Source organism: Protomyctophum parallelum (genome assembly GCF_964188405.1).
Source record: "Protomyctophum parallelum genome assembly, chromosome: 18".
Lineage (NCBI taxonomy): Eukaryota > Metazoa > Chordata > Actinopteri > Myctophiformes > Myctophidae > Protomyctophum > Protomyctophum parallelum.
The window spans coordinates 30116418-30137724 of record NC_139716.1 but is presented as its reverse complement, the minus strand read 5'-3'; the positions used below and the strand labels follow the sequence as shown (position 1 = coordinate 30137724).

The 21307-nt window shown below is 45.5% G+C and overlaps 1 protein-coding gene across 1 annotated transcript in view; it reads right to left on the bottom strand.

The window, feature by feature from the left end:
• Positions 1-20949, bottom strand: part of svep1 (sushi, von Willebrand factor type A, EGF and pentraxin domain containing 1) — a 182161-nt gene extending 161212 nt beyond the window's left edge. The window contains exon 1 of the mRNA XM_083789323.1: positions 19591-20949. Coding sequence (XP_083645449.1) covers positions 19591-20181 — 591 coding nt within the window. The 5' untranslated portion in view covers positions 20182-20949. The remainder of the gene's footprint in view (positions 1-19590) is intronic.
• Between the last annotated feature and the right edge of the window lie 358 nt (positions 20950-21307).

Genomic DNA, 21307 nt, shown 5'->3' with positions numbered 1-21307 from the left:
CTGGAGACTCTCTCCCCATCTTTCTCTCTGAATCTGCCAAAAAAAAGCAATTAAAACCTTAACCCGTTTTGGGGCGGGAACCCCTTTTGGTGTTTTAAACATTATGTTATAATTTAGCTATTGTAGATCCGCTATTTTTTGAAAAACCGTGAAAATATTTTATTTCAGAAAACTGGAGGATTTAGAAGATTTTTTTTAAATGTTGAGCTCAGGCCTAAAAAACGCATCTCAGGGCCATCAGTGAACCATAATAATAAGAGAAACAAACGTTGCAAAAGTCCTACGGCGCTGACAACGGGCCAACTGAAATGACATTGGTGCCTCCTGACGAGGGAGGGGGCGTTTTCAAAGTTCTGCGTCGCCGCTTGTGTTTCATTGGCCCCCGGGTTAAGTTAAAGATCGCCCACCCGGTCTCTCTCCTACGCTATGCTGAGCTCATTTCGACTGCCCAGTTCTTAAAGAGGCAAAAGAAAAAAAAGGAAAAAAAAAGATTGTGGAGAGGATAATTGCAACTTTGGGGAGTTTAAAGTAGCAAGTGAATAATTGCTTTTGGGCCCAGTTTGAAGGCTAAGCAGAGTGCAGTAATTTCCCCCCTCGGGCAAAAAAAAGTATAATGTTTTTGGGGGCATGCTTTTTTTTTTAACGTTTCTTTAAAGTATACTACGTATATAGGGCACATGCAACGACTTGAGACGAGAATAACCGTCCCAAATGGCTTGAAGACAGACAGAAATATTGATGAAATGACACACAGGTTATCACTTTCTATCCCCTGTTCTTCTCCTCTCTCGCTAGTCTTCACTCACACTCACGCACGCGCACACACACACACACACACACACACACACACACACACACACACACACACACACACACACACACACACACACACACACACACACACACACACACACACACACACACACACACACACACACACACACACACACACACACACACACACACACACACACACACCTCATCAAGCTTCCATTTATAGGGGGGGACACAACACCGAAAGACGTCAGAGATTGGTAATGATAAGCATCTGTGGCCGACCGGAGCACCACAGTTGATACCACAGATAAGCGTTTTGGGCTGAGACCGGACTGGACCCGCCGCCTTGGCTGTGGGTTCTGGGTGTGTTTTTCAACGTCCCGGCCGAGACAAAAATAACACTGTTGTTTCCACTCACCACTCCACTCGCAAAAACTCGCATGCCTTCTTCTGACACGCAGTGAGTCACGTACGCAATGCGAGGACACACGTGTCGTGCACACACACTCAGTGTGTACCAGTTGTTGTTTTTGACAGCACATTTAGATTTTAGTCATAGTCTCTTGAATAGCTTTAACCCGTTTTGACCTGAGATCAGATTCTAAAAATGTCTTCTACGTGACAGTTTTCTGAAAAAGCTATGTTTCTGTGTCGGTGGTTCTTCGATTTTTCAAAAATAGCAGACCTACAAGCTCGTAGGTCTGCTATTTTTCAATAGCTAAAGCATAGCATAATGCTAACACCAAAAGGGGTTAATTTAGTTTTAATCACATTTTAGTGACCCCTGAATGTTTAGTCTAGTTTTAGTCGACTAAATATCATAAGGTTTTAGTCGACTAAATATACAGTTTATTTAGTCTACTAAAATGTATTTTGGCAATGCCTTGTTGCCGTCGAAATGACAGATTTTACACAAATAGCCGATCTACAAGCTCACAACGCATCGCACTGTAGATCAGTGTCTTTTACTTATACTGGATCACTTGTCCACTAGTCCCTTCCTAACATTTTAGTCTATAGTTTTTATTTGTTGATGAAATTGTCAATAATATTTACCCACACCATCAGGTACATCAGGTACACAAACATGTACATGTGCACACGCTGCCACACACACACACACACAAACACTCTGCCGTTTCCATCGGCCTGTCTGTATTTTCTTTTTCTTATTCTCTGTAAATGGAGCGAGCCATTGGTAATGGCAGGAGGAGAGCGGAGCTTCCCCCCCCCCCCCCCCCCGACCACAGCGGCCCTTAGCCAGGGCCCAAACGGGACGGCATCGACAGCTCCCAAGTTAAGTCTGTTTTACACTTTGTCAAACAACGGCGTCACATGGTGGAAATAGCCGATCTTACAAGCTCACATTTCACAGTAAATTAAGCTTACGGGACTGTGTTATTTTTGAGAATTTTCACCTATTGTAAAACCCCACGCATGTAAGCGTGGGGTGCGTGGGGTGCCTTCACAAACGCAAGTTCAGCAGTGTTGTTGCTGATGCCGACGACACAACTTTACTTCGCATCCTTTTGTTCTGACTTTCCCGTGTCGGAACGGGTTGTGAAGCACAAGCTGTTGGCGCCGTTAAATGGGGGTGATGGGAGGATATATACGGATACTGTTGACAGACAAAGAAAGCAAAGTCCTTAAAAGTTCCATAAAAATATGACATGGCTTCCATGTGATGCCATATTATGCGCTCTCCGCTCTGTAGTCCCATTATTATTGCCAGTCTAGACGACTTTGCTGAAAAGGCTTCAATTTAGTTATTGCCAATAACTTATTGGGCGTGCCTTAGTGGTGCGCAATGGGCTGGGCTTGGTAATAACTGTATTCTACACATCTAACTCGTCTCTCCCCCCGAATCTGACTCACTCTTTCTAAAGAGTCTGCTCTGGCATTCCGTTGCATTCCACTGTCTCTTCTCTTTACTAGAATACCTGAGGCTCTGCCAGTTTGTCTCCGTCTCGTCCTGAATGTCTGCTTTTGTCTTTTGGTTTTGTTTCCTTAGTATTCATTTATCTGTCTTTTCGCTTTGATATGTACAGTAATGTCTACCCATGTCAGACGCTCCAGGGTGACTCGTTTTCCAGCACAACAAAACAAAAAAAAAAGTGTTATTTACCACAGAGAATCAAGATAAAATGTCTGTTTTTGTACATGAACACTGAGGGTGTCAGTATAATACTACGCGGTATACGTGTGTTAAGTAGTTCATACCGACCCCTTGGGACACGGAACGAGTGGATATAGGCAACATGAAACAGCAATCAACGCGCAAAGCATTAACCGCAAACCGGATGGCGTCGACATCCAAGTCAAAGAGAGGCTCAAAGATGAGCTGTGTGTGTGTTTGTGTGTTTTTTTGTCTTGGCATGCGGCGATGGATATGCAGTCTGTGAGGCTTGTGAGTTCTGCTGCGTCAGTTATAGTGCTGGGACTCGCGTCTTCATGTTCCATTCCTCGTATTATAAAACCTGAAGGGAGGGAGGAGGTTGGGAAGAGAGGGTTAAAAGGAAAGGTGATGAAAGTTGCGGGCTGAAGAAGACGAGCTGCGGTCTCGACGCTGTAAATCCCATCGCTGCTGAGTGGTGTGTGTGTGTGTGTGTAGGGGGGGGGGGGGTGACGCCTGTCTCACAACAAGCCTCTCTGTCTGTATATAGCCGGGTTGGGAGTTCCCATGTGCGACAAATAAGGACTGCGTCAGACCCGGAGAGATGAGACGACACAGCACAGAGATGGCAGAGTATGCGGTGAGACACACACACTCCCATAAGCACCGCCACAGCCACCACCACCACCACCACCACCACCACCACCACCGCCCTTTGGGACTACTATATTTCCAAAAGGAATCTTTGTGTGAACCTCCAGGGTCTGTACTAGTCTGACATGTTACGGGGGTGTTTTAAGGACTCTCTCCGGGGCGCTCTCCTGTATACCGCAGCCAGAAGCTCCAACCGCTGGCCGTGACCGCTGGCGCTGACCTTAATTAAACCATTCTGACCTGAGATCAGATTCATACGAGGTTTCCACTGGACACACACTGGTCTGATTAACCCATTCTGACCCGAGATCAGATTCTAAAAATGTCAGTCGTTCTTCGATTTTTCAAAAATAGCAGACCTACAAGCTCGTAGCGCGCCACTCGGTGGCGCGCTATGAGCTTGTAAATCTGCTATTTTTCAATAGCTAAAGCATAACATGATGCCAACACCAAAATGGGTTCTCGTTCAGAATGGGTTAATTAGGTTATCAATTCATCACAGACCATCGGTGACTATAGAGAAATGTCATTAATCGGTGTGTCCTCGCGGGATATACGACCTAACTCTGTGAACATTTCAGCCGAATATATGCTAAAAGTGTTTGCATAACCCATTTTGGGCGGTTATACCCTTTTTGGTGTTAGCATTATGTTACGCTTTAGCTATTGAAAAATAGCAGATCTACAAGCTCATAGCGCGTCACCAAGTGGCGCGCTACGAGCTTGTAGGTCTGCTATTTCTGAAAAATCGAAGAACGACTGACATATAGAAACATAGCATTTTCAGAAAACTGTCAGGATGTAGAAGACATTTTTTGAATCTCAGGTCAAAATGGGATAAGGTTGTTGTGAGTTAGTGTCAAGTGTTTCGTCATCGTGTGATCATGGTCATCTGGTCTTAATCAGTAGTAGGAGAAAGCTGACATGGAGACAGCATGTGGAAGAGCACAGGAGAGGAGAGGAGAGCAGGCATATGAAAGGGATTGGCGATCCCAGACCCGGCTGTAGCAGGGATACTGGTGCAAAAACCACAGAATTTAATCACTACACCATCCTCCCCTCTCTTTCCTTCTCTTTTCCTTTCTCTCCCTCGTCTGTCTCTCCATTATATCACTTGTTCCACTCAGGTCACTATGCAGACCAGGTCTGCAATGTGTACTGTAGCTTTGTCTACTCTGAACTGTGTGAACTCACTCTCTCTCTGTGTGTGTGTGTGTGTGTGTGTGTGTGTGTGTGTGTGTGTGTGTGTGTGTGTGTGTGTGTGTGTGTGTGTGTGTGTGTGTGTGTGTGTGTGTGTGTGTGTGTGTGTGTACCTGGAATAAGCCACACTCTTGAGGCAAATTCAGGACGTCAAACCAAAATAGCCTGGTAGTATGCCACGTTTGGGAAGGGCAAGTTTAATCGGGGACAAAGATTGGTGTCCATTGATGTTCAATTCAGTTTCCTAAGGTCAGGGTAAGGGATATAGGGTTAGTTAATTTGGTTACACATTAAGGTTCACATTAAGGGGTGTTTGTGTGTGTGTGTGTGTGTGTGTGTGTGTGTGTGTGTGTGTGTGTGTGTGTGCTCGCGTGCGTGCACTGACACGTCAACTGTGTGAGATAGACTGGTGAATGAGGAGGCCCCAGGGTGCTGCTTGGGCTTAAGAGGTTGGAAAATAGATCCCCGTTTCTGGAAAATGTTTGGTATCCATTTCAAAAAGGAGTGCTAGGACAAGCAGAGGAAAAGGACAACGGATCAGAGGGCATGTTAAACATGCTACGACGGTAAAATGTGCATGTGTGTGTGTGTGTGGGGGGGGGGGGGGGGGGGGGGGGGATGCTTTTAACTCATTATTTCCCTGACCAGAGTACTCCAGGAGTCCATACTGGGGTGCATATACGCTGGTTAGACATACTAACAGTCCGACAGTGCATTAATCCCAACATGCGTGGCCGGTTACAGCTAAACCCGTGGCCGGTTTTTAAAACTCACCCGTGGCTCTCTCGACATGCATGGCAGGTTAAAACTAACCCATGGCAGGTTAAAAGGGTTTACGGTTTGGGTCGGACTGTTAGTACATCGGACCAAACACATGCACCCGTCTATACTAGGCCCCGTTCCCTCTACACAAAATATACTGTATTTGCCAAAGACGCTGGTCTACAACTCACAATCCTTGGCGTCCCCCATTTTGGTCATCGTTATACAGTAGGTGATATGTTTTAAAAAGATTTGATCTCAATTGACTAAAATCTCCAAAATTGTTGTTACCCCACTGTCAAGTGTCCCGCGACCCCAACTTGGGGAGCCCCTGGCTTGTTCACAAAATAGCATAACTAATAAGTATAAGCTCACAGCGAGTCACAGCTTGTACATACAGTATTATAAATATGCCTATTTTATTTTACATTTCTGCAAAATCTTGAAAGTGTGAGAAGAACTACTGATTTAGAAGGCATTCGTAGAATCGGCCTCAGGTCTAAATGTGTCAAACACTATTCTTAGGGAAACGAACCTGAGCAGCAGACCATGTGTACTTGGTGTACCAAGTGTACTTGGTCGGCTGCCGTTTGTCGTTTCCTTCAACACAGAATCTCTTCGCCGGGAAATAGTCGATCTACAAGCTCACGTCACGTCAGTGGTTAAAGGGTATATTCAGTGATTTCACTCAAAAAACCTTAGGTTTCGTTTTTGGCTAGGTGGCAAAGCCTTTCATCCAATCAGGATAGAGAGCCATTAACGAAAACTCCTTATATGGTCAGCACACTCTATAGTAGAGAGGATTATCACAACAAAACAAAAAAATAAGTGATATTTGAATTAAGTGAAATCACTGAATATACCTTTAAGTAGAAAGATTTACAAAATAAATGACACGAGAGGATCAATTAAACCAGCCAGTAAAGGAGACTGTTGATTTAATAAAAAAAATGCTTTGATGTCCTGTGAAATTCCGAACACCAGAAGAGTGTAATAGAAATATTTTTTGAGCATGCCAAACAGACACAAGATTGCTTGGGCGCAATCCAGGTCTATAGTTGCCCCGTAGAGGCGTGTATGTGTACGAAACGAGCATGCGCGCGACAACTTCACGGGACCACGCCCGTGAAAGTACGCTTGCGTAATCGCACCTCGACTTTCTCTCCGCGGCACACATCAGTTGTCCCCGTCTGAAAAGGCCTTTTCTCTGTAATAAAAGGCATTTTCTCTGTAATAATAATAATAACCATTAACCTTCTATGCTCGTTCGCCCTCTCTTTATTCCCCTCTTTAAGCCACATATCATCTGCAACACACAAAAAATGCCCCAAAATTGTGCACTCGTAAGAACGTCTATTTTCATAGAATGTTCGACTATTATACAGACATGCCCAGAAGAGGGACGCCAGGGTGCATTTGGTTAAAGAGAAGAGGAGAGAGAGGAGAGGAGAACATGTCTGCCTGTGAGATTCATGACTCACCTCACCGGTACTTCTGAAGAAGCCAGAGGGTGAGAACCTGAGACTAATGCATGTGTCGTCGTCGTCCCCCCCCCCGTTTATTTGACACACACACACACACACACACACACACACACACGCACGCACACACACACAGTCCTGTTGAGTCTATCATGTCAATCACCGTGTCGGTGCCTAGACAAGTTTCCAAATACGCCCCGAGTCATATAATGGCTCTGAAAACGGTGTGTGTGTCCTCATACTACTACTAGGCATAGGGTATATTATGAGTCACCTGGCGTCCAGAAGGCCAAGCAGAAACAGAAAAGCGATTCAAACTACAAGGCTGGTGGACGCACGAGGCGAAAAGAGTTGTTCGTGTGTGTGTATAGCTTTTTGGGAGCGGGGGGAAAGGAAAATAACAAAAACATCATGAGAAACACGGAAACGATATGCGTAATTTGGAGAAACGAATTAGGAGGCAAATGCAAATAAACAAGGCAGCGTGTGTGCATGTGTGTGTGTGTGTGTGTGTGTGTGTGTGTGTGTGTGCGCGCATAAGGAAACAATATGCGTAATTGGAGAAACGAATTAGGAGGCAAATGCAAATAAACAAGGCAGCGTGTGTGCATGTGCGTGTGCGTGTGTGTGCGCGCGTGCATGCGTGTGCGTGTGTACTTCTGCGGTGATAACAGCACAGCGCTGTCTGTGATATCCTCACCGCTGGCTCTCCCTGTATTACCAATAACAAAAATAGTAGTGATGCACCGAATATTCGTCCACAGAAAATATTCGGCAGAAAATGGCAAAAAAAATAAATTCGCCCGATTATCACTGAATAGTGTATATGCAATCAATGCATTCAAATCACTGAATAAATGTTTTATGGACCCATAATAGTGATTATTATTAAAGTTAAGTTTTTCCATAACCATTTCTTTTGCCATAAATCAGGTAGCTTTAAGGTACGGCCATGACAGCAATGGTAGGAAAAAATATATATATTTCATATTCGGATATTCGGTATTCGGTTTTCGGCCAACTGTTTCCTATATTCGGTATTCGGTTTCGGCCAAAAATTTCCCTTTCGGTGCATCCCTAAAATAGCCAATCCACATGCTCACTGTGATCTTGTATTTTCACTATCCTACTATAAATGCGCAGAATCTCTGCATACACACAGCATGCGCATGTGTCACCAGCATTATCTCCAGAACTGCCCAACCGATTAACTTCAATTTGATGCTTGGGACTTGTTCCCCACCAGCATTGGCCTACTCCCTATAGTCTGTCTATAAATGTCCAAAATCTTTGCATGCATGCGTCTGTCTGTCCCGCGCATATCTTGAGAACTTTCTGTCTGATTTACTGACTGATGGACTTCAAACTTGGCGTGTGCATCGCCGAGGACTCGAGGGAACGATGTTCCTACGAGTAGTAAGTCGTATCGGCTGGTTGTCCAACAAAACAACACGATAATTCGTTCCAAAACAAAAGGTTGTTCCAATCTTTATTGGTTGTGACTCGTGAGTAAATATCCCCTTTTTCAATAACATCGACAACATTTGAAATGGATAACTATGAAATTGAAGGTGATAAATGGATGTACTCTCTACTGTTTGTTTGATGTTTTACAAATCAAACCCTGCACGTGTGCGCAGAACCACCTCTCTAACTCAGTGGTTCTCAAAGTGGGCTCCATCCATGGACACTCAGGGTTCCTTGAGGATGTTCCAAATGGACCCTTACAAGTCTGTAACACTGAGGCCCCTTTTCCAGCGATAAGGAACCGGTTCAGTTCTTTTTGGTTCTTAGTCCATGAGCCAGACCTCCAAAATTGGAACGTCAATTATGAATTGAGTGTGCAAAACCATACCTATATTAAATTGTTATCACCATGAAACTTCCCCAGTTAATTACTTACACAAAGACCATGATTTAGTATTACAAATCTTAATTTTTTAAATATGCAAATTAGGCATCATAAATTATAGGAAAATATGCAAAAAGAATATGAAAAAGCTACTATACTGTGGAAGGGTTATCATATATTAATTTACATATATTGATCCTACTGTATAAACAATTTAATATAGGTATGGTTTTGCCCACTCAATTCATAATTAACGTTCCAACTTTGGAGGTCTGGCTCATGGACTAAAAACTGGTTCTGAACTGAACCGGTTCCCAACCAGTGGAAAAGGGGTCTGAGAGTGTACAAATGGAACCAATTGAACACTCTCAGAGTCCTTGAAATAAAATGTTAAAAATAAGTTGTAGAAGCACTGCTCTAAGTGCATTCCTGCCTTAGTAAATACCTGGCCCCCCCAGAGTCTTATCTGGTCGTGGCCACAGTGTGCAGAGCAGCCTGCTGCCTCTGCACCATCGTTATGCCTCATCAATCCCAGCTGCTACTGGAGCCCTGTGATGCCCGGCTGGGGGATAGGTGGTGAATGAGGGTGCAATGAAGTCAAAGTGGCAGTTAGACAGGAAACAGAGTCATTCCTTATCTCGGCTGGTTCCAACCCGTGGGTGGGGGGACCGGATCAAAGAGACACACCTTGCTTGCATTTACTATGGAAACTTTGAGCAGAACTCCACTCCGGTCTTTGCTTTCTGCCGTTAACCTTCTCATGCTCTCTCCGTGTTTTCTTTTCAACGTAAAGCTCTCCACATCACAGAACTAACATACTCTCACTCCCTCTGTTAACCACATAAAGCCCTATAGACTAGAGCGTCGCAGCCCCGCCCCCTCGAGAGACCCGGACAATAAATCCCCGTTCATTTTCCTCATAGGCTTTTCAGAAAGGATTTATTTAAAGACGTTTACGCCGCGGGCAAAGCCAACAAACAAATCATGACAACAAACAGAATTTTCCGGGCCAAACAAAGAATTAGAAAGTAGAGAAAAACGGCAGGTTAGAACACTTTTTGGGTTGTTTTTCTTCTTTGTAATTATTTGTTTGGTCCAAAATATTGTGTGTGTTGTCATGATTTGTCACGACTCCAGTTGGCTTCGTACGATCTTTAAATAAATACGTTTTGAAAAGTCTATGGGAAAAATGCATTGGGATTCATATCCTGGGCCTGGCGTCGTCATGAAAGAATGTCATAATAGGTGAACAGAGTCAGCAAAGATAACAGATCTCGATGCGAAATGCGATTGCATTGTGCATCACAAAACCTCTTGCAAAATAAAAAAATATTGTGACCAAATAATGTAACCATGGTGATTTCAACTCACATTATTCCAAAAAATACAGTCCCCTTAAGACATACGGTGACACAAGGTTGCATATAATCACTTTCCATCCGGGTGACCAACCGTTTCCATCTGTTTGCCTTAACGCTGATTACTAGGGGAATCAGGCAAAAAGGCACATGCTCGGCTTGCACACAAACAAAGTCACGTGTGTGTGTCTGTCTGTCTGTCTGTCTGTCTGTCTGTGTGTGTGTGTGTGTGTGTGTGTGTGTGTGTGTGTGTGTGTGTGTGTGTGTGTGTGTGTGTGTGTGTGTGTGTGTGTGTGTGTGTGTGTGTGTGTGTGTGTGTGTGTGTGTGTCGGTGCACATACGAATGAGAACATGTCAACAACAGTGGCGCACACACACACACAACCCACAGGTCCCATACGTATATGTGACTTAAACAAGCCTCCCCTAGCTAGCTCCCTGTTCCGTGCCCCGCTAAATGGACGACAGTTTAAAAAACAACCTGACACATTTTGACTGGAATACGTCAAGGCCTATATGGTGACAGGCCGGGTGTTATATGTGCCCCCCCCCCCCCCCCCCCGCCCCCCCCATCCATATAAACAGCATTGTGGATGCCATGTGGTTCTGAGAAAAAGAACTGGAATTTTCTATCTGGCAGATGGAGTTAACTCATTTTGGGCGAGAACCCCTTTTGGTGTTAGCATGATGCTATGATTTAGCTATTGAAAAATAGCAGATCTACAAGCTCATAGCACGCCACCGAGTGGCGCGCTACGAGCTTGTAGGTCTGCTATTTTTGAAAAATCGAAGAACGACTGACACAGAAACATAGCTTTTTCAGAAAACTGTCAGGATGCGGAAGACATTTTTAGAATCTGATCTCCGGTCAGATGGAGTTAACAGGAAGGGCCTCTGTGTGTTGTGAATATACCCTGTGAGTCCTGACACAAACACATTAAGCATGCGCCGCATGCGAGTGCATGCACTGACAGGCGCACATTCGCACTGCAGATGCGCGTGTGTGCAATTGAAGTGGAAAGTCTGTAACAACACATGATCCATCTGACTTGAGGCCTGACGTGAGCCATGTAAGGACATGCAGCTGGTTTATACAGCAAATGTGTGCGTGCGTGTGCGTGTGTGCCTGTGTGCGTGTGTGTGTGTGCGTGTGTGTGTGTGTGTGTGTGTGTGTGTGTGTGCGAGCACACAAAGAGGTAATCAATGTAGGAATTTTCGGAACATTTAACAGCCGAGGCGAGGGGAAAAATGACACACCTGCTAGTCCAATTCATATAGACTTTAAGTCCCATACACACACACACACACACACACACACACACACATACACACCACCTGGCCGAATATAAGGTTCCCTTTATTGAGTGGGTAACGCCCGTAAATTACTCAAGTGTCTATTTGACCCAGATTCAAAGCAAGCGGTGCCCTGCTCACCGACCAGGCAGGTAAAAACATTACTGTGAATGAACCGACATTCTTTTACCCTCTGCAACTTTGCAATAAGTAGAATTTCTTAATTCTTTCTCTCGTTTTCAACCAATCCCCCCCCCCCCCCCATTCTCTCGGCCTCTCTCGTATAGTCCCTATTTCTTTACTTTATGCTCTCGTTCTGCCTTCCCACGTCTCTCTCCAACTCTCTCTCTCTTGTTCACCCCTCTTACGCAACCTCTGAAACAGTGGGCCGCCAAGTCCATTTTATTATGATCTTTCTTTTTTTCGCTGCCAGCACAGGGTGACTGCCTGTGTGTGTGTGTGTGTGTGTGTGTGTGTGTGGGGGGGGGGGGGGTTCTGAGTTCTACCTGCCAGCACAAGGAAAAAACTTTCTGGATGGAGTCGACGACGGCAACAAAACAAACAAAATGTACTGAATAATGGAACGGATGCCATGCAGAGATTTAATTGGATGTTGCCGTCAATGCATTCCGTCGCTCTCTCCTTTTATCTCGAGGAAAACACAGGAGTCAGGGGGGAAGTGATGCCACTCGCGAGCCAAATTGAGAACATTGTGCAAAAGTGTGACGGGCGTTTGCAGAGTCACTTTCTTTTTTTTTCTTTTTTAAAGGACAACTTTAGTTTTTTTCAACCAAGGTTCATGTTTTAGGTTGTTATTAGAGAAACTAAAAGGTGAGTGTTAATTTTCTTTCATTTGCTGCTTTCTTTCGTTTTGGGGATTTTAGCAGTTTTTGACAGGGGGGCGGGGGCATTCGAGCATGGGGCTAAATATGTATTTTTTTACCAAATTTGATGGTGATTTATTTATTTATTATTTACTATAGTCCTAATAAACCCCAGGAAATTTCATCTGGTCACAGAAGATCACATGATCTACTGAATGTGAAGGTAGCCTACTGGGGGAAGGCTTATACTGTGTGTATAGGCTCAATATGTCAGTTTGTCATATTCAATAGATCCTGTGATCTTTTGTGGCCAGATGTAATTTCTTGGGGTTTATTAGGACTATAATAATTAATAATAAATAAATCGCCATAATATTTTGTAAAAGAATACATATTTAGACCCCTGTCAAAAACTGCTAAAATCCCCAAAACGAAAGAAAGCAGCAAATGAAAGAAAATGAACACTCACCTTTTAGTTTCTCTAATAACAACCTAAAACATGAACCTTGGTTGAAAAAAACTAAAGTTGTCCTTTAAGATATTTTTTTGCGGCTTACGCCTTTTATTGATTTTTGAAGGGACAGACAGTAGGCTGACAGGAAACGGGAGAGAGATGGGGGGATGACATGCAGTAAAGGCCGTGTCGGGCTCGGGAGTCGAACCCGCGGCACACTGCGACTGGATTACCAGTCAGGTGCCCAGACCGTTACGCCACGCCCTGGGCCAGAGTCACTTTATTAACGAATAACAATGACACCACGCACGCAGCGTCCTTTACTTCTTTAGCCTAATTTGTGCGCCGTGGCACGACATTGTCGCGTAACCGCCACAGTGGGGTCAGCTATTTTCAGCATGCGATGCGACGCCGGCTTGGGCCAAAGAATGAATCATCTATATTAACATCAAACACAGAGGAGAGAGAGAGAGAGAGAGAATGGTATAAAAAGGTAGTCATTCCCATGGATGTCAGACTGTCTGTGTCAGTCATCTTGCATAATTCACTACAATTTAAGAAGAAAAATAAATGGCATGGAGGCACTTCTGTGGCCTAATGGCAGCAGGCACGAGACATGTGATGCTGATCGATGCAGTGTTCAGTGAGATGTTCTCCCAACACACACAGTCACACACACACACACACACACACACACACACACACACACACACACACACAGACAGTCAGACCAGTCTTCCAGACGGCTCACCTCCTACAGAGCCACAGCATAAAAAAGCGAAAGAGAGAGAGAGGATCGTTAAGAGATAGACTAAATGAAAGACAGACAGACAGACAGACAGACAGACGGACGGACGGACGGACGGACGGACGGACGGACGGACGGACGGACGGACGAGTGCTGGAGCGGAGCCCTGTCTCTACATGCACGGCCCGGTGGAAAAATGTCTCTTTTAATGGATCCCAGGCTTTCTACAGCACTTAGAGCAGCAGCCAAAGACCAGGCCAAGAGAGTAAAATATGGCATCACTATTTATCCTGCAATTATCAATTACTCCCTCTCTCTCTCTCTCACTCTCCCTTTGTCTCTCTGCCTCTCTCTATCCATCTTCCCCTCTTTGTCTCTCCCCCCCCCCCCCCCCCCCCACGCACGCACGCACGCACCCCCCCCCCCCCCACACACACACACACACAAACACATACACACACACAGCACACACACACACTGTCCTGCTGGGACCACGGCTGCAGCCAAGTCAGTACATGACATTCGAGCGGATATAGGTAGATCTCCATTAAGAGACCCATTCTTTATGTTCTTAATGGAAGGAAATGCCAAAATGTTTCCTTTTTTTGGCTTTCTTTCCAAAGAGGATTAGCAGACTATATAGAGAGAGAGCAGATAAGGACAGGGAGACGTAAATAATGTGCAGGTGGGCCTGGGGTTTGGATTTATATAGGCCTGACCTCGAAATTTTATCCTCCAGTTTTCTGAAATAAATATTTTCACGATTCTTCAAAAATAGCAGACCTACAAGCTCGTAGCGCGCCACTCGGTGGCGCACTATGAGCTTGTAGATCTGCTATTTTTCAATAGATAAATTATAACACAATGTTTAAAACACCAAAAGGGGTTCCCACCCAAAATGGGTTAAAGGGACATGATCATGTTTTGATTTTCACATTTCAGTTAAATTGCAGATATCATAGTCTGATCTATGGGAACAACATTATTTACAATACAGTCCATACGGACAAAGAAATGTCCTCCCTTCTCTGTTTCTTGAGTACGGTACGATGCTTGCCATGATGCATTTCGCAGGCATACGATTTACGGCTGCCAGAGATTTATTTCGTGAAATCGAGATGGTTATTTTGCCGCAAAAACACAGTGGCCACCTACGAGGGTGGAAGCTAAGTACCAGAAGAGTTGGGAGTTTTCACCTTCATACAGTAGAGTAGATGTTACCCCAGCTATCTCACTGGAGTAATCCTGGTCTCTAAAACTACATCCCCCTGGCCAGCCGGGGCGCCTGATGGAGAGGAAAGGAACTGGACGGAATAACGTGTTCCTTCCACGCACTACGTCCGGCCGGGGAAATTCCCCCTGTCAGGTGAAAAGAAGCAGCTTGGACTCCTCATGCATAGAAGGAGGCATGAGGTCAGTCCGCTGCCCCCCAAGGTTGGCAGAGGAAGTGTAGCGCCCAGGATTACATTAGATAATTGGCACTGGGTGAAAAAAACTGGGTTGCAAAATCGTGAAAAAAAAATGAAAAAAGAAAGCTATCTCACTGGAGTAAACGGTAATATAGCGATGCAACAAATATAGAGATAATGTTGAAAATGGTGATAACGTCCATTTTAAAACATGTGGACAGACACATGTGAACGTGGGGCTGATTCTGTTCACGTGTGCTTCCTGGAGGCCAGGACAGGTCTACCGGTCCCTACAGGTCTTTAGGACAGGTCTACCGGTCCCTACAGGTCTTTAGGAGGCCAGGACAGGTCTACCGGTCCCTACAGGTCTTTAGGAGGCCAGGACAGGTCTACCGGTCCCTACAGGTCTTTAGGAGGCCAGGACAGGTCTACCGGTCCCTACAGGTCTTTAGGTTCTGTATCTCTGCTAGCCTCATCCATCTCTCCTGCCGTACAGTAGGCCGCACGTATCTTTGGCATTACTCACACGCAGTTCAAAGGAGCGCGTGAGCACACACACTGGAACACACTATGGAACACAGTGACACTATGGAAAAATATGAAGTTGATATACTGTATGCATTGCTATACATCTACACTGTGGATTGAAGATACTAAATGGTGCATTTATATATAGCGCCTTTATCCAAGGCGTTTTACATAGATTTTGTGCATTACGATTCACCCATTCACACACACATTAATACACCGATTGCGGTGGAAGCCATGCAAGGTACCAACCAGCACATCGGGAGCAATTTGGGGTTCAGTGTCTTGCCCAAGGACACTTCGACATGTAGACAGGAGGAGGAGCCGGGATTCGAACCGCCGACCCATGGATCATTGGACGACCTGCTCTATACCTCCTGAGCCACAGTCGCCCTTGTCACGGTTCGAGACACTAGATACTACAAAATAAAAGGTAAAAGTACACAAAACAAGGAACATAGGGAAACACATCAGGGTGACAGAACAGGTCACGGATCATGACAGCCCTACTAGAAACCTAATGCAACAGCAGTCTACACTACAGTATGATAAGCAAATATATATAGGTAAAGTAGTACAGTAGGCTACAGTATTAGTATATTTAACCACTTAAATCCTATACAGTACATTTCGTTATCTAGGGGACCACACATCGTACCTGCCCTCCTGTTCCCCCTCTACGACAAATCTACGACAAATCTACAAACTGACAATGCGCTGTGTAGAGAATATCATGTCTGCGACAAAGACTATGACATTCTCAGAGTAGGGATGCTAAGTTAACAGAGCCTGTAGCCAGGAATTCAATCAAGCCAAATGAAAAAGAATCAGACCCGTCTGAAGTGAGTGGTGCTTTACTGTATTGTACTCCTCCCTGGCCTGTGTGTGTGTTACTACTGGCCACTTTAGGTGTTGCAGCCACACACACACACACACACACACACACACACACACACACACACACACACACACACACACACACACACACACACACACACACACACACACACTCACACACACACTAGCAACAGACCATGTCCTGCTATGCTTTATAAATCACCCAAAACAACCCCAGTGTTTCGTGAGCAATGATAAAGCACCCAAAGTCCCCCGAAAGCTTTTTCTTGGCGTTGTTGTGGTCTGTAGTAGCCAGCCAGTCGCATTCTTATCAGCATTTAACGGGGGGCGGGCGATGTAGTAAAACTGTCCTGAGGGCAAATCTCTCACTGCTAAACTATATAGGCTACGGTCCAAGGCTTGGCTCGTGCGAGTAAAGCGCAGCGCAACAGCGCTATGGTATGGCACTGAACACAATGCTAAAGCAATGAGTTTAGCAAGGCTGTCATGATAAGATCCGTTCTAAAGCCTTTGAGTGGAGCCATTAGTGAGGTTTTCATGTGATTCCATTTGTGTCAGTGAGATTCCGTAATGACCAGTGTTGTTTTTGGCAGCAAATTTCTATTTTAGTTTAGTCATAGTCTTTGGACTGAAACTTAATTTAGTTTTAGTCAAATTTTAGTCACCTGGAATGTCTTAGTGTTAGTCTAGTTTTAGTCGACTAAATGTCATATGATTTTAGTCGACTAAAACTACAGTTGATTTAGTCGACTAAAATGTGTTTTGACAGGCCTTGATGTCGTTGTAATGACATATTTTACACTTTGGTTGCATGCTGAAAATAGCAGATATACAATCGTATATCGTATATTGTATATCTGCTATTTTCAGCATGCAACCCAGCATAAAACTGGATCTCTTGTCCACCAGTCCCTTCCTAACATTATAGTCTAGTTTTTATTTATTGTCAGTATATTTAGTCTTAGTTTTAGTCATCATAGATTCGTTTTTATTTAGTTTTTTAGTCAGTCGACGAACATTTTTCGTCTTAGTTTTAGTCGACGAAAACAACACTGGTATGGAAGAGTGTGGCGTTTGCCATACCCTATAGGCCAACCAGTGGTAAAAGTATTTTATTAGGCCAAAAGCAAAAGAGTGTACTCCTCAATACTCATTTTGTTTCACGGCAAAAATGAAATACTTTGTGGTGGTCGGATCATGAAAAATAATTATAATCACAAAAATCATAAAAGTGTTGTCTATGGACTCTCATCTAAATTAAAAGATACTCAGCAGAGCCTGACAGATTTTTTGGTTGCAATGTTTGTTACCGTGTCATTTTTGGTGGCAATGTTTGTTACCGTGTCATTTTAGCCATGTTGACTCTTTCATAAATAATATAAATATCAACATTAAATGTCAAGAATGGATAAACCCCAGAGAGCCAACGTGTATACAGGTAGGTTAACCACTCGAAACCAAGCATTGCGAGTTTGTAGATCTGCTTTTTTCCGCCAATTGACCGCTTATTATCACATACACGGAAAAGGTCACTAAACTAGTAGAATACCCCTCAGAGAATGTGTTTAAAAGAGGGTTATAATACTGAACTGCTCTGTGGCATATTCATTCACCAGTCCACTGTTTGTTTATAGAGGACCACCAACATACCACCAACACAGGCAAGCTTAAAACAGTGCATGGCTGCCTCTGTTCAAATCAACAAACCATAAACCAACTACTACTTTGACCCCTCGTGACCAGTCTCTTGTCTCTCTCCGTCTCTGGGGCATCTAATCCAGTTCTACTAGCAGTGCATATAGTACGACAACAAACGTTATGGGCACCCGGTTTAAATGCGGGGGTTAATAAGGTACACCTGCACCTGTCAGCGGAGAGCGTTGAGTGGGTGGGAGCGGCTCCTCACTGGAAGGTGACCCATTTTGACCCGGGAACAATCTATGAATTTCTTCTGAATCCTGACAGTTTTCATGACATGTTTCTATATGTCAGACGTTCTTTTCGATAAAAAAAAAGCAGATCTACAAGCTCATAGCGCGCCACTTGGTGGCGCGCTATGAGCTTGTAGATCTGCTATTTTTTCAATAGCTGAAGCATAACACAATGCTTACACCCAAAAGGGGTTCCTGCGCAAAATGGGTTGAGCCAGTAAGGCAATGCAATGGAAAGCAGCGGGGATATGTTAACTGACATATAAACGACTAATAAAACAGGTGCAATGGCATCATGACTGACTGCTTAAATGGGTACCGAAATCCGTCTCTGACGTGCTTTCATTTACAGCATGAATGCATCATCACACACACACGAAAAACTGCAAATTATTTTGCCTTTGCCTTGTGCATGCGTCTGCGTGCCTGACTGCCTTGTATGTATGCGTGCTCAGCCTTTGCAGTGGGTTTTTTTATTACTGGAAAGTCCGACGTTTTTCCCTGCACAATTAGTCTGCAAACAGTTTCCCTCTCGCTGTCTCTGGTGTGTCATTTTAGAGGAAGACCCAGCAAGCAGCGGCTAGTGAGAGGCCACACACACATGGTCTCATTAACATCAACCTCACCCCCGCCACAATCACACCCTGCGTTCACACTCGCTACACGCCACATACACACTGGGGATACACGGGCGCGCTCGCTCACACACGTGCTCACACACACACACACACACACGCAACACAAAAGCAAGCAGCAAACAAACATGTGCCAAGTACATGCACATAGACACAGTATACCTCCGGCGAGAACAAAGGCACGCACGCACGCACCATAGACTTCTAATGTATGTATTACTTCTACAGACAGAGTACATTACTGGTGGACCCCCAGTCGTCCTCGAGGGGTTCCAGGCTATAAATGATTGATTTTTGGGAACCTAATGGACTATATATACGCTGAGGATCGTACAATGGCGTATTTGGGGCGTCCCAGAGATTTAAAAAAATCTTATCAAACGGACCGGGGGGGGGGGGGGGGGGTCCTTGAAATTAATCCATTCTGGGCGGTGACCCCTTTTGGTGTTAGCATCATGTTATGCTTTAGCTATTGAAAAATAGTCAGATCTACAAGCTCATAGCGCGCCACCGAGTGGCGCGCTACGAGATTGTAGGTCTGCTATTTTTGAAAAATCGAAGAACGACTGACATAGAAACATGGATTTTTCAGAAAACTGTCAGGATGTAGAAGACATTTTTAGAATCTGATCTCAGGTCAAAATGGCTTAAAAAAAGCTACATGTGTCATACAGATACAGCACACATGCATCCATCCATCCCATCCGACTCACCGCCGCCCTCTGGAAGGCCCCCTTGGTGTAGGTGCCCCCGCCCCGGTAGGTGATGGCCGGGATCTCCTGGTTGAACAGGGAGCACTTGTGCTGGTGGGAGGACCGGGTGGGCGACGCCGAGCCCGACACGTGGTCCACGCGCGTCACCACGTGCGTCTTGGACGAGAAGGTGACCAGGGCCACGCGCGTGGCCTCCGCCGCCACGGGGAAGTCCGACAGGAGCTTGCGCACGAAGCGCAGCTCGCTGCGGAAGTTGCCGGCGCCCACGCTCGACGACTCGTCCACCAGGAAGACCAGGTCGAGCCGCCGGGACTTCTCGCGGAGCTCGCGGACGTTCCTCCGGAACGCCAGGCCCAGCCGCTCCACTTTGCTCTCGGCGCTCTCCTCCTCCGACAGGTTGGTCCCGGCCGTCATGGCCGCCAGGGAAGGGGGCGCGGCGTGCCTGTGGGGCCGAGGCGGAGACCGGACTGGAGACCGCGTCTGGTGGAGAGCGGGCCAGGCCTCCGAGCCGGTCCACGCGTCCAGTAGGCATAGCAACAGGAGGCAAGTCCACGGCGGTGGCACCATGCGGTGCCTTAATAGAAACGTCATTCTGAGGTGTGTATATTTTTAGTCCAGTCAGCAGCAACACTGGCTCTGCAACGGCTCTGCAACTCTTCCCCAAACTGAACAAGAAGAAGGGTCCGGAATAGGGGAAAACCTTAAAATTGTGACAGTGATGACAACAAGTACCGTTCTACGCTTCTTCCTCCAGCGGTGTCCAGACACATAGCACACACGCGCGACCAATCGGATGAGAGTTCCTCAAAAGCATAGCTTTAGGTGAAGATGATGCTCCCGTTCTCCCCTCTTCTCCACAAACGGGTCTGTTGTGTGTGTCTCTTGGGGTGTCTTCTCGTTTGCTTTGCTTCCCGTTCCCGGCCGTCAGGTAAAATAAAAACCCAAGAAACTGTCCACGACCGAGCTCACAGGGGTGCACTGTCTGTCTGTCTGCCTGTTTGTCTGTCTGTCCGTCCTTGACACTATACACACAAGCCTGGATTAGATCGTTCTATCTATCTATCTGTCGGGTCTATACCTTGCCTTCCCCTTTTTTCAGTCTGTGAAACGGCTTCGTCTGACGGCTCGGGGGGATCTGTCTATCTGTCTTCTTTATAGTCAAGCTGTCGGTCAGTTAAGGGTGTCAGTTTCACAAGCTGAAATGAAAAAGCTACATAGCCCTCTAAACGTCTCTTCTCTTCTCTTCTAGAGCTCTCTCTCTACCCTTCAGGATTGTGCGTGTGTGTGTGTGTGTGTGTGTGTGTGTGTGTGTGTGTGTGTGTGTGTGTGTGTGTGTGTGTGTGCGTGCGTGCGTGCGTGCGTGTGCATGTGCGTGTGTGCGTTTGTGGTGTATGCTGTGGTGTGGTGTGGTGTATGTGTGTGTGCGTGTGGCGCTCCTGCCTGCACCATCAGCCAAGCTCCAAATGTCTCTTCCTCTCTCTTCTCTCCAGATCATTTAAAAAAAAAGGGAAAAGAAGGAGGGAGGGAAAAAGTTCTGACAGAGAGAGAGAGAGAGAGAGAGGAGAGCGAGAGAGAGGGAGAGAGAGCGCGCAAGAGAGAGGGGGGAGAGAGAGAGAGAGAGAAATGGGCTGGGTGAGGGAGAGTGAGGACGAGTACAAGAGGAGATAATGAGAGAGACCGGGGAGAGGGAGAGAGAGAGGGAGAGCAAGGGGGAAAA